Raw genomic sequence first — 15,168 nt, 5'->3', positions numbered from 1 at the left:
GATGAATAATGATTTGCTGAATGTAATTTGGGTTTTTTTGAAAGAGAAATGCCAGTGCTGTAAACACAATATAGGAACTGTTTTGTGGTGTCAGTACAGAATGAAAGAATAAACCAAGATTACATGAGCAATAGAAAAACTGAACAAAGTTTGAACACGATAAGATAAATTGAACAATTGATTTTATTTATCTTTGTCATAAATCTTGATGAGGTTCTCTCATGTTTCACTGTCATGTTGGAGTGACAGTCGGGATCCATTAGTGTGATGGGCTGGAGTGTGAGTGAAGTGCAGGTGTTGAAAACACATGAATTAAAGTACTGGTGAGCAGGAGACGTGAAGAAGAGAGTGCATACATGGTGGGATGGGAGGGGGAAACAGGCAGGGGAGACCTGTTGCCATAGTTACACGAGAGCTTAGAAATCCAAATGAATTCCTGATTCTGACCGATAAGGACAGTTTAAAATTACGCATTTTAGTCACACCTGGAATATTCGGTTAAGAAGGTCAAGAACTGTAACCGTACGATTCACACAGACTCCTGTAGTATTAACAGAAGTAAAGATGAACTAATACTACTTTAAATACTTCAGAGATCATGTTTATGTTTAGCAAGTTATTGTCACTCTTTCTCAGATGAAGAACTAAGAAGAAGAGATTTTAAAATATAATATTATGATCACAGTACACATTTCAGTTAGAACTAGCATTAGTTCAAATGTTACGAACTAGCATTAGTACGCAAGTTACTAAAGCAAGTTACGAACTAACATTAGTACACAAGTTACTAACTAGCATTTGTAGAGAAGTTAATAACTAGCATTAGAACACAAGTTACTAACTAGCATTAGTACTCAAGTTTTGAACTAGCATTAGTACACAGGTTACTAACCAGCATTAGTACGCAAATTAATAACTAGCATTAGTAGACAAGTTACTAACTAACATTAGTACACAAGCTACTTACAAGCATTAGTACACAAGCTTCTAACTAGCATTAGTACACAAGCTTCTAACAAGCATAAGTACACAAGCTACTTACTAACATTAGTACACAAGTTACTAACTAATATTAGTACACAAGTTACTAACTAGCATTAGTACATAAGCTTCTAACTAGCATTAGTACACAAGCTACTAACTAACATTATTACACAAGTAAGTAACTAGCATTAGTGAACAAGTTACTAACTATCATTAGAACACAAGCTACTAACTAGCGTTAGTACATAAGTTAGGCACAATAGTTGATTTAATTACATAAATAAGGCGGAACAAAGGGACAGCAACTGAATCACACATTTGTTTTCATGAAACAATTAATCTTCCAGAGAAAGCTTTAATATAACAACAAACGTGTATGGGCTTCAAATGAAATAATGTAATCATAGAACCGTTGTTAAAACACAAAGTCCTCTAAAGAAAATGTGAAATTGTTCGTTTCGCTTTAAAACCATTGTGATAAAAGTGTTTTGAGTTTCATCAAACAAGTTCATAAACGGCTGAAACAATTAGTTTTGCGATGACTGACTATGAAGTCATATTTTCTGAATAGAAATCTAAACACACTTTTACTCTGAAGTGAATCTGGGAGATCAAATGTGCTTTGGAAAATGAAAAATGTCGGTCCAGTGAGACAGTATCTTATATCTTCTATTTACTTTTTCACCCCAGATGCCAGAATAAACATTCAGGACCCAAACCACTTTATTATCTTTTTCATTTTTAGATATTTTCTTTTTATTTGAGTTGTAGCCCAGAGCTGTGTATGGAAACGACTATAAATCCACTCGCTTGCTTATATTATACAGAAGATATTAGTGAAGTGTTAAGTAAATCCTGCGTAAATGTCTTTGAATAACGTTCACTGAATAAGTCTTTGTAATCTCTTGAATTCTGCCGCGGCGCTGACACACCCACCCACCGTTGTAGACCTTTCACCTGTCGTCGCTTTGCTTCTTTAATCCCCGGAATCCATGTTAGGCGCTGAAGTGTACGCGTTTCTGACGTTAAATCACGTATATTCCAGCCTCAATCCTGCCACAGATTATCCTCTCTGTGTTAAGTGATGAACCTATCCGCTGTGACAGGGCGCGGAATTCTGATGGGATTAAAAGCAAAAAATTCATCCCTCCTCCTCCTCCTCCTAAAAAGAACGCAGTGATAGCTGTTGACAAAGATATTCCTTCTCCACCCTTGTCAGCCATGTTTAAGTACACGCATTAAAAGATGCTTTGTCTATGGTTATGCATTAAACGGTTGCTGCTGCTGCTGCAGAAACGCTATGAATCATTAACGTGTCAGGTGGTGAACAGCAGCTGTTGAATTCTTTTAGCGCATGTCAAAACTGGATTCCTGCCAGAGAGGATTGCGGGTTCGAGGGCGATGCGTGCATTGTTTAAAAAGCGCGTGAGATGACGGTGCATCTGAAACGCGTCGTCCTCAAACATATCATCATGGAGTTGAATTGTTGGAAAAATCACCTTTTTGTTTTCTCACTATTTAAGGGTAGCTTCCGACACGGAAATGTAAGCACTCATTTTCCCCCCCGTCAATTCCTTCCAACACCCACTGTGTCGCTCGCAGGCTAATATAAATTACCCGTCATCAGGAGATCCAAGATGGATGGAATAAATTCCCGGAGTTGCCCCCTCTTCCCTCCGCCTGTCATTGTGTGTCAGTCTATCTAGACTTCATAAAATTGCCTAAAGTACATTGCGTAAAGCTCTCAGCAACCCCCCCCCCCCTTCCCAGTCGAGTTAATTTAAAAAATGGACGTGGATTGAATTTCAAAAAGTTTCTTTTTTTGGGATGGATGTTCCAGGAAGCCTCAGATGTTCAAATTCAAGACGGGTAAAGTGGTCATATTTTGTACGAACAGTGTACATTTATTGTTTTCTCAAAATAACTCAGAATACAGCCATTAATGTCGAAACCACCGGCAACAGAAATGAGTACTTTCACAATGGGGTGTACTTACTTTCGTTGCCAGGGGTTTAGACATTAATGGCTGTATTTTGAGTTATTTTGAGGGAAAAATAAATGTACACCGTCACAAGGTTACAAAGATTACTTTTTATTGTGTCAAAGTGTCATTTTTTCACTGTTGTCCCAGGAAAATGTATACTTTCCATCTTCAGAATTGTGAGAGGTCGACTCACTTTTGTGATTAACTGTATGTATGCATTGGTTCTCTGGCTTATTATGAAAATATAATTGAATGTGCTGAATAATATCTTGTGGGTATGAAAGAATGGAGTGGTATTCCTCTCAGCCGTCTTGTCGGACATCTTTGTTTTAGTGTTTAAATGATGCCAAATAATAATCCAATATATTGCAATTATGTCACACGTCAAATACATTTAATTTAAGGTTAATCATTTTATAACAAATAAGAGCGAACAAACTAATCAAACTGGCTTTATTAAGAAGGGATTGTTCATTTTTTTTCTCATACTTCATATGACAGAAATATACAGTATATACAGTACAAAAAAATATGCAATTTTTCAGACCGATTGATCTTCATTTCTTAAAGTTCTCTTTACTTAGCTGATTAGTTCTTTCCAGCATATGATTTATAAGGTTGTCAGATAATGTTTCAACCTGATTTCTGCAGAACACAACTAAAAATAAAGCAAAGATTTCCACTAAGTAACCCTGAAAAGGCTTTTATTTAAAAGGTCATCAAAAAAAATGACAAAAGTCTGCAAAGCATCAGAGAAATAAGGGGCTACACTTTGAAGAAACTAGAATATAAGAATTGTTTTCAGTAATTTCACACTTTTTTTGTTAACCATTGTGTTATCTCAGGGTCAAGGTGACCCAAAGGCCAGAAAAAAAATGTATACAAGTTAGTTAGCATTAGTACACAGGTTACTAACTACCATTAGTACACAAGTTACTAACTATCATTAGTACACAAGTTACTAACTATCATTAGTACACAAGTTACTAACTATCATTAGTACACAAGTTACTAGCTACCATTAATACACAAGTTACTAGCTAGCATTAGTATGCAAGTTACTAACTAGCATTAGTACACAAGTTACTAACTACCATTAATACACAAGTTACAAACTACCAATAGTACACAAGTTACAAATTAACATTAGTACACAAGTTACTAATTATCATTAGTACACATGTTACTAACTATCATTAATACACAAGTTACTGACCACCAATAGTACACAAGTTACTAACTACCATTAGTACAGAAGCTACTAACAAGCATTAGTACACAAGTTACTAACTACCATTAGCACAAAAGTTACTAACTACCATTAATACACAAGTTACTAATATAAGTACACAAGTTACTAATTAACATTAGTACACAAGTTACTTACTACCATTAATACACAAGTTACTAATTAGCATTAGTACACAAGTAACTAACTAGCATTAGTACACAAGTTCGTACTTAGCATTAGTACACAGGTTACTAACTAGCAGTGTACACAAGTTACTAACTAGCCTTAGTACACAAGTAACCAACTAGCCGTAGTACACAAGTTACTAACTAAAATTTGAAGTTTTCAGTCATTTAACACTTTTTGTTAACCTTTGTATTATCTCAGGGTCAAGGTGACCCGTAGGCCCGAAAACAAATGTGGTGAACGACCGACCTCCACCACTGCGTATGTATTTATGGAAGTCAGGGATGTCTTCGACCTTGACCCAGAGACAACTCAAGGTCAAGTACATACTTCTGTACTGTTTTTAATTTTTTAATTCTCTTTGACAAATGAAGATTAGTTCCAACACATGACCAGAAAGAACAAAATGATCCGTTACAAAAGAGCAGTTTCCGCTGCAAATGATTCTTTGCAGATGATCTTGTATGGGGCGTAATCTTCAAGTGACTTTGAACTCCAATGTCTTTGGTACTAATTTGTAAAATTAGTTTTCATAATAGGCTCACGACCCAAATTTAAAATATTTAATTGTGAATATGTGGAACATCCATCAACCGTGCAATGAGTTTTGAGTCACCCGTACATGAACCCAGATGGATTTAAAGTCAGGATTTAAACAAAGGTTGAGTTTAAATGTCTTTAAAGGATAGGATAGAAGGATTTTTATTATAAGACGTAAATATTATATCGCCACATAGTTTTTCAGTATGTACTTGGACTCGAACAATCTCAGGTTTTGTAAAACTAAACATTCTCTCTTCACCAGCAGCCCTTCTTTGTCTTGATTGAATACACAGTTAATAGTGTGTTTAACGTTGCTATGATAAAACACCGTATTGTCTTCTGAGTAAACAAGGTCAGTGGGATGCTTTAAAAAAAACAACAGGGCGAGATGTTCGCTCATTTGTCATGCTTAAGTTATTTTTATTTCCCGTCATTATAAGTCCACACTGCACCATATCGCCTGGAGTCAGTGTGAGCAAACAAACAACACAACAATGCTTCATTTAAAAGGGATTACAAAGAGAATAGGATGTGCTGAGGCCCCCATAGGATTTGAAGTTTTCTGAATAAAGAAGCAAAGCAATGCCTTGTGTGGTCAATTTGTCGATGGGTGGGATATTAGCAAAGAATATACTAATTGTATCTACATTTAATTCATTATTTAATGTCTAATTTAATATTATTTTGAGTGCGAACAAAGCAACCAAATGAATAAAACAATTTCAAAGGTTTTTTTTTTTTTTTAATTTCATATCACAGAATACAGTTGTATTTTTTGGGGGGCTTCACTCACTCCACACACCAGATATTTCACAGAGACGCCGGCGTTTGAACCCGCCTTCATGTGGTGCCATTCTGGAAATCTTTGAAACTTAAAAGCAGAATGGTGAAACAGTTATGCTCTGTCGGGCCTCGAAGACGCAGCTCAGGGCTCAGCTTTGTCTCCAGGGATTCATTTTTGCTTTTTCTTTTTTTTTTTTGCTTCTCTTTTATTACACAACAGGTTCTAAACTCACTGTGGGAGTTTGATAATAGACGGTGGTTGGGTATTGATCGAGCGTCCATTGACGATTGCCGTCGTTCATTTGTCTTTTCAGACGAGGTTCATCGTCGGTTCAGAAACTATTTCTCTGCTTTGCAAAAAGGGTGTTTTGATTGTTGACTCATGTTCGATTGTGTGTGTTTCTACTCCCACCATCGGACCACACTGGGAGACTTTTGCACGACAGTGTAATAATGGTGTGTGCACCCGCAAATGAATGACACAATTGAAGGAATTTTTTTAAATGTGGAATGAAACGTTTATTAAAAGTGGTGTTTAGGACACACTTTGATCAGAGATTAATCGAGGTGAAGAAGAGAGTGCAGGCAGGGTAAAGAAGGCGGAACCGCGTTCAAATACAGATAAGATGCAAATTGAAAGGTCAATGAGTCATGATGGCAGAAGAAAATAACTAGTGTGTGTTTCACAGCAGCAGAGATTAAGGCATTCGGCTCATAAATAATGACTGTTGTACCCTCAAGCTAAAAGGGGGAAAATTATGTAGCTTGAATATGATTGGAATATTTTAAATTAAAAAAAATAGATAAAAATGAACATTACAAGTAAGGCGTTTTTTATTAAATTGCATTGATTTTTCATTAATTTAATTTAAAAATCCTTAAGAAAAGGATAGCATTATCTAATTTTACGTTTTATAGCAAAAATTCAAAAATATAATGAATGATGAAGTGTAGTTATTACATTAAACAAATCTTAGTCAAAGTTATTATTGTGCCGTGCAATAGTTAGTTTTAAATACCTTTTTTTTTATAATTCTGATTCAAAACACTATAACGTCAGAAGCATATCCACAAAAAAAGTTATTAATTGAGTTAAATAATAAACTTGTTAGACATTTGTACATGTGATACAGTCAGAAGCATGTGGCCACTTTAAGGTGTAGGTATAACTATAATTAAGAGACTAATAGTTAACTTATTTTTTCATAGTACTTTAAATTGTTTTTTTTGTTTTTTTTACAAATTATTCTTCATCTTGTTTTTTCTTTATAAATTATTTGATTATTGGATATATGGAAGGTTGCACGATGATGTCAGAATTGTTTAATATTAACCTGGTTCGTTGAAAGAGACAGTGTTGTACACATTTCAACATTTTCCAGTATAGTATATATATATAGTATACTATAGTACAGATATGTACAAATATTTTCTCTTAGTACATACTGTATTCACTAACCACAAACCGAAGCTGTTAAAATAACCATAACAATATTCACTAGTGTTCCATTTGTATATTTGTTTTTGTGTTATTTTACTCCAATGTTGACTAGAGCTTGGCAAAGTGTGGCCCCTGTTACTCCATCTATGTGGCCCTTATGTCAAAGATTATGTATAAACTATACTTTTTTAATTGAATAACTTTTTAATGTTGTATGTATTGCTATGATTTCATACTAGTATCTAAACATGAGTTGAGGGTCTTCGTTTAAGGAAGTTTTGAAGTATTTATTGGCCCTTAAATAGATTTAAGAGGGTATTAAGTAACATATGTAAAGAGTACTTTTATACAAGATTTTCTTTAAATAAATATTGTTTAAAATACAGTAAAAAAATAAATAAAAATTATAGCATTATTTTATTATTATTTATGTTTGCATTGATGTCCCCTTACGCTAACAAATGTATAAAATGTGGCCCCAGAAGAAAAATTAATTGTCCTGCACTGATAGACAAACAGAAGAAAGTCGTTTTCTTTTCCATTTCACCTACGAGAGTGAAGTGGATACCGGGCGAAACCATTGTGGAACTTTGTGTGGGGGGGTTCGCAAGTTTGGCTCTCTTCTATTTCACCCGCAAGGATGCGACAAACGATAAGCAGCCGGGATTTTAAGAAACACACGCGTATAAATTCATGTTTAACTATAAGTTTTTAGGAAGAATAGCGATAGTTTTTGTTATTCCCACACGTCAACTCGGCGGTCTCCCCCTCTCCTCGGCTGCAGAAAGGAGCCGCGAATCAATCCGATGCTGTCCGCCGTTTCCAGGGTGAAAATCTCTTCAGGAAGCATCTTAAAGCGTCTATTTTAAAACTGTTCACGGAAGGGGGGGGAAGAAAAAAACCAAACAAAACAACCTAAAACCGGGGGAAGAAAATAGAAAAGATATGCTTTAATCGAGGGCATCGCTGGGCGAGGCGAGAAGAAGGAGGAGTGGGGGAATATCACGCATCTGTTCCAGGTAAACTGCGAGTGATCGCATCTCAAAGCATCATCACAAAATGTCCATTTGCTGCTGTTTTCTGTGCGCATTGAGAATAAATCAGCACCGGTGGCGCATGGACAGCTCCCTCGGGTTGTCTCTGCCTCTCTCAGCCATCAGTCTGTGCAACTGTCTTAACTCTTGATCATTTAAAAAAAAAAAAAAATAGATCAGTTATATTGGAGAAAAAAAACAACATCTGATGGATTCTTTGTCATCTCATCTTCTCCTCTCTCTCTCTCGCACACACAGGAACGATTCTTGGGGATCCTGGTCCTCCAAAGGATGTAAGACGGTGCTCACAGATGCATCCCATACAAAATGCCTATGTGATCGTGTATCTACCTTCGCCATTTTGGCTCAGCAACCAAGAGAAATAGTAAGTAGCTCCCCCCTTCGATTTGTTATTCAGCGTGTGTTCTTCTGATGGCTAATATAAAGCTGCCTCTGTGCGACGGCGTCGGGAGGCATCTTTGCCTGTGTTAATCCTATCGTATTGTCATTCAGCAGGGGACCTTGAGATGCTCGGTGGTCTTTTTTTTTCTACTTGTCTAATTGATTTAAGGAACCTCTTCCGGTTGTGTGTGTGTTGCCATTCGTGTGTCACCTTATCCTTGCACCTCCACCCCCCCCATCCCCAACCCCCCTTTCTCTCACATCCACAACAATAATGCACTGAAGATAAACCAGTTGGATTTATAGTTGATGGCATTTTTTAACCATTTAAATATTTAAGAATATAAGTAAATTAACCCAGTTTGAGAGATGTTAAGTGATTAGCACCTCAGCTACGTTAGTACTCATCTGTACAAGTGCAGTTGTTTTATTCTAGAATTAAATAAACATCATGTTTACAAAATTAACTGCTTGTTTCTTGATTGGATTCGAAGATTCGTTCTTTTTTAAATGCCATGTAACATGTTTGAAACTGAATGAGTTGTTGTAGATTAGCTTTCACCCAATATCAGAATCAGAAACTTTAATTGCTGGTGATGTAAACAAAGCATGGGATGTTTGTCCTGTCAGTCAAAGAATGAAATAAGATAACAGACAATATAAACAATAGAAAAACAGAATCTCAATTAAAAAGAGCACTCACTGCAAGCAGCTGTTTTACAAGCCCACCATTACTCTCTGCAAATATCTGGAGGCGTGGCTTTGGGGGAGAGTCTGAAGAAAGGGGGCGGGACTTTTTTTAATTAAAAATGTAGTTTGCCTAAACTGTTTTTTTTTCAAGATCACCTACGACATCTTTACCAGTTGCCATTACCTTGTGTTATTGTAAATGTGTTAGCTTTTTCGTCTTTTATAAATCTACATTCTTTTTTTTTAATGTTCTTGATATATTTACGTTTCTATAAATATGTTTTACAAGTGTAACGTATGGCTTTGTGAATGAATTTCCAGATGGGAAATTTGATTCATAATTAAACATAGTAATATAACAATATTAATAACATTTGTTTGACTCAATAATCCACATATTTATCCACTTATGAATTCCGAGTAAAAACATGTTTTTACTTTTGAGAAAGTTAAATACAAGTAGGAATTTTCTGTATTTTTTTAATGTTCAAATTCCTGGTGTTTGCTTTCCATTCTTTAGTTCCAAAGATAAGTGATCAACAACTGACAGATATTTAAAGAAGAGTTTGCCTTGGTTAGATTTATAAACAATATTTAAAAGGACTTATGGACATGGGCCAGAGACGTCTTCTGCTTAATCACACAACTGCACGGTAAAAAAAAACTAATGATGCATTCGCTAATTAAACTTGGAAAAAAATATATAAAATCACAGTTTTGCATAAATCCTAGCAGAGGTTAATTTAAATGGTTCGCCCTGGACTGGAGGATTATCTGTTGCATTTGAAGCACGACTAAGAAAAACAGATGAGGAGGTAGTAGGAGAGAAAGAAAAAAAAACAAGACACATTTGAGACCAGATTTTCTCAGTCTCCAGTGCTTTGTAATACTTTTCCCAGCTTAGCTTGATGGAAAGTTTTGGAGATGTAAACAACCTTCTTGCCCACGCATGCACTTGGAAACCTCAAAGCATATTAAGGAGCCCACAGCGGATTATTCACATTTGCGATGTTTGTTATGACTGGATCAATCTCGTTGCAGTAATAAAGGATGAACTGTCCTGCGTGAACCGCACGCCGCCTCCCACTGACTGCTTTGTCTCCTCCACAGACCATGGAGTACTCAGGGGTCCCATCTGTGACACTGATAGTTGGCTGTGGTCTGTCCTGCCTCTCCTTGATCACGTTGGCAGTGATCTACGGTGTGCTATGGAGGTAATTAGAAACGGGGGGAACTTAATTTTCAAGCGAAGGAGCCGCTGATAACAGTGAATTTATACATTTGTTTTTTTAGATATATTCGTTCTGAGCGTTCCATCATCCTCCTGAACTTCTGCTTATCCATCATCTGCTCCAACATCTTGATCCTGGTCGGACAAACACAGACTCACAACACGGTAAGTGTCACATGATGTAATGGTTGCTTTGGGTTACAATAACAACATGCTGGTGTTCATTAGTTACAGATTGCTAGGTTCATAATGAAAATGTGGAAAGAAAATGCAAATATTAATCAAATTTCCTTTTGAAAAGGTTGACATTTGAAATAATTGTGCTCGTTGTTATTCAGGAGAAGCTTAATAAGTTTGAAGGCGCCTCTTGTGGGATTTGTTTTTTGCTTTTGTTAGGAGAGTTATTTATTTACCTCTTTATAAATGAGTTGGCATCTTTCTGTCTCTCAATTAAATGAATAAACATACAACTTGATAACAAAATACAACTTAATACAAAATAAAGGTGATGGATTTTTGTTCCTTTTGTTTATTGTAAGTGCAGTGGAAAAGGTCCCCATAAAAAAAAATGAAATATGTCAAATTTTATTTACACTTTAACCAAATTTAATACAAAAAAACGAATGATGATGTTCAGACTTCTAGATCCTCTCTACAGTTTCAATGCTCTTAATCCACCTGAACATTTGTTTTCAAATTTAGTTTTTTTGATTCTTTGTCTTTTCCATTCAAATTATTTCTATTTTTTGGTACTTTGTGTTTTAGCTAGTGTAACATACTCCTCTGACTAACTCACATGTTTCAAATGTTGAAGTCTTCCTCTCCAAGATGCTGTAAGTCCCTCATCATGACCATGTTTTGAACGTATTACTTTATAAAGTTCTCCCCCGTCTAGAATCTGGGCAAACAAGAGGTTACAAGATCGAAGCTCAATATGACGTAACAATGGACTATACTTTACTGTAATAACGTCCTGCTTTGTTTATACAAAGAGCAACTTGGAGATGGAGACTTCCTGGATTGATGACATGTAGTCATTGACCAATCACAGCAGAGTGGGTGTGGTTATGGTAAACAAGATGTATTAGGAAAAAGAAAGTGTTTTCAGTGGGCGGGGCTTAAGCACATTTTCTAATGTATATATTTAAATAAAGAGTTTTGTACAAACAAACAGATACTGATGATTATAATAGAGTCCAATATCTATTTAAGACACACTTAAATCAACACATTAGTTGACATTTAAGTGTGTTGCTATGAACCAAGGTTTTAGTTCAACCATTTTTCTTCATTATCCTCTTTATATGCAATTCATTTTATCAGTAGTTTTGAAAAGAAGTGTGGTCTCAAAGCTGTTTCTGCAAGCATCTTGTTTAGGGAATGTAACACACTTTTCAGAAAATAAATAGACGTGTGAAAGAAGTGTGAATTGTTTCAAACCTGACAATTGCCATTAACTTTCCCCTTGCCTGGTTCTTTACAAGCTACTCGCTCACGTTAAAAAATTAAAAAACTCAAATCTTGGATCATTTTTGCATAAAATGCAGACACTAGATTTATAGCTGTAGTTCAACCGGGCAAACCGCAATCATTAACAAGTCAGAATAGTTTGGCAGTTGAGGAGCTTTTTCTTTCCACTGTGGAAGTGTTGGAGCGGGAAGGAAGACTTGTCAGGCGAGCCAGCCAAAGACTAATGAAATCATTGGGATCCTTCCCTTAGAGAATCTTGTAATGGGGGACTATAAAGCTTGGTTTTAAAAAACTTCAGCCGCGGATAAAAAAAAAAACCCGCCTCTCACCCTTGCATTACTGGAATGAGTCAATATCTTTACAGCAGGGACGGAAGCTATTGTTGCTACAATGACATTGAGAGTTAGACTTGAGATCTGAATGTGAAGGACAACGGCCGCGGCTATAGACAAACAATAAATATGTATCACTTCTTTTGCTGCAGCTTTGTCAAGTAAACAAACAGGCTAATGTAAAAGATTGTTTGGCAAACATTGGCCCGGGATTTACAGGCTGCCCACACAGATGCCCTTCACAGCCATTTGGCAGTACTTCCACAATGACACAGACATTTTTTTTTTTGTATTGTGTAACCATATTCTTCTGGGTGCACCTTCACCATTTGCTGAAAATACACTTTCCCTCATTATGTTCTCAGACTTTTTCCTCATTTACTGTTTTTGCTTTCATGCTTTTACTGCGCTTTACTGCTTTATCGCTGCGGTGAAATATTCAAGCAGAATATACGGCTAATTTGGAAAAGAACATCGGAGCACCCGGAACGATAGTGATTTATTTAAGGGGGATAAAAGGAGAAAGTGGATGAGCGGGGATCAGGAGCAGCGTGGTATGAACCAACTGAAAGAATACCATATCCAATACCCAGTCAAGGAATCTGGTTCTTGTACTTATGTGGGATTCTTTAATTCGGTCAATGCTCAAAAAGAGCATCCAGGCAACCACAATGTACATTAGGACCAGATCAGTGTGCTTGAATGGAAATAGGGCATTGTAAACAAGCCCAGCCTGGGGGGCAGCAGGAAAGAAACCAGAGGCTTGTTTTTCTTCCAGAGTTGGCTTCACTGGAGGTCAGGGATTTTCTTATGAGACCACATTACTAACCAGGGCATAGGGATCCCCAACCTTTCTTACAGACCAGTTTAACGTTGGCATCATCGCTTTGACAATCAAAAACAATACACAGTTAAAATATTTACTTTAAAAGGCCAAGACACATAAGACAAACACAGGAGTCCCAGAAAATCAGGGAAAAGCACGAAAAAGAATGTCTTAAGATGTGTATTGTCAGTAGACAGGAGTAGAGGGAAAGGAAGAATATTCCAAAGCTTAGGAGCAACAGTCTGGAAGGATTTCTCTTCTCTGGTCCGGAAGCGTGTTCAGGAACCATCAGTAGATTCTGATCCTAGATCAGATGAGTGATGTAAGGAGGAGCCTGACCATGAATAGCTCTTAAAGTAAGAATAAGAATTTTAAAATTGATCCTGAAAGAAACTGGCAGCCGGTGAAGAGTTTTTAAGGATCGTAGGAAATGTGAGTTCTTCTACTAGAGCATGTCAGAATTCTCGTGCAACCTTTTTGTAATCTTTGTGTTATCTGGCCCCAAAATAATGTGATTAAGGTATCCCTTGTGATGAGATGAACAGGGCCTGCGGGTCATCTTGACCCAGAGACAACACAAGGGTTGAAAAGAAACAGTCATAATCAAAAGAACAAAAATTAAATGAACAAAACATTCTCTTTCTGTGCTGCACCGGATACATATGACTCACTGAATGGTACCGGTCACCAGACCAGAGGTTGGGGCCCACTGTAGCAGAACAAAACAATCCAAAAAGTGAGTGAATTAGTTCCCTGGAAAATGAAGATAAGAATAAAGAGGAATAAGTACAGTTCTGTCACACAAGTCTACCTTCCTGAACCGTCATTAAAGTAGTAAAGAGTTCATGTCAATGTTAAGTTGCTAAAAATTCACTCTGAATAAGTCAAACCCATCAAGATACGTTTAGAAACGTCCGGAATAATGAGGCCGCTGGAAGAGACTTGACGTCTAATCTTGATTTAATTAAGCAGAAACAGCAGAATCAACACATCGTCGGTCGACCCTTAAACACGCGCCACTCAAAAGGAGAGCTCAGAAGAATGAATGCGTCACACGTTTTTCCGCTCTCTCCCCCTTTGTCAACCGGGCTGATTCGACGACTTGTCAGATCTAATTAGGGCTCCAGTCATCTCGGAGTCTCGATTATGGGGGCCACCACTTAACTCGGGCCTTATGCTCCTAATAGGATCTCTGTCTCGGAAATCTGTGCAGAGATTAGATAGTTTTCCACCAAAGAGGCGTGAGTGCTTTGTCTTTCAATGTGTAGATTATACATTAAAAAAAGCTGGTTGCAGTTTTTCCATTTGTTATTCAAGTCTTGTTTCATTTTTTATAACCATATCGTAGTTGAGATTATCAAGATGCTAATAAATTCAACGTTTACCTAAAGTATATTTGAATTTAGTCACACAAGGAAGAAAGGCGTTGGGGTTTGTCAGTGGTCGTTACTTTACTTTCGTCTTGTCCTAACAGTACTCGGTTATATTTGATCAGTCATGACCAGAAACCCATGTAAATGGAGGTCTTAGCAGATGAGGAATCAGCCACAGTGTGGGTTTAATTGCCGTACTGCCTGACAAAGCCTCGCTTGTCTCGATTTTTTTTCTTTTTCCTCCTTTAAGAAGTGCATATAATTGGCTCCATTGTTTGCGGAGTTGCTCATCGTCTAATGGAAATCATCTCTTAGTTGTGGAGGTGTCCTCTGGGGAGCAGGGAGTCAGTGAGTCACCTTTGTCTGCGCTTCTGCTTTTGTCCTCTGTCAACGTTCATCTCTGTTCGTGCGCAGGAAACGAAGCAGACATTGTTTGGCTTTCCTAGGAAGTTTGGATTAAACAGAGCCCGCGTCTCAAAGATGATACTGCTGTCAAACTCTAATGAGTGAAGAATGTATAATACATCAGTCTCGCAGAAGTCGACTCCCAGCAGGTCTCGTTTTCTGTCAAAATTCGGGGGCTGCGGGGACTCTTTTTTTTTTTTTCCAAATTGTTTTTACACAAAGGCTCATTCTTATCATGTCACTCGTATGTGCC

General features: G+C 37.0%; 1 protein-coding gene across 7 annotated transcripts in view; it reads left to right on the top strand.

The window, feature by feature from the left end:
* The window catches only part of adgrb3 (adhesion G protein-coupled receptor B3), a 134,082-nt gene that overhangs the window by 97,528 nt on the left and 21,386 nt on the right, over positions 1-15,168 (top strand). For all 7 annotated transcript variants that reach the window (XM_087802387.1, XM_087802385.1, XM_087802386.1 and 4 more), the window contains 3 exons: positions 8,445-8,571; positions 10,389-10,492; positions 10,572-10,674. In XM_087802387.1, coding sequence (XP_087658513.1) covers positions 8,445-8,571; positions 10,389-10,492; positions 10,572-10,674 — 334 coding nt within the window. The remainder of the gene's footprint in view (positions 1-8,444; positions 8,572-10,388; positions 10,493-10,571; positions 10,675-15,168) is intronic.

The sequence above is a fragment of the Callionymus lyra genome, chromosome 11, assembly GCF_982586985.1.
Source record: "Callionymus lyra chromosome 11, fCalLyr1.hap1.1, whole genome shotgun sequence".
NCBI classification, from domain to species: Eukaryota; Metazoa; Chordata; class Actinopteri; order Syngnathiformes; family Callionymidae; genus Callionymus; species Callionymus lyra.
Note: the sequence above shows the minus strand (reverse complement) of the source record. Positions and strands in the feature narration are given on the sequence as shown.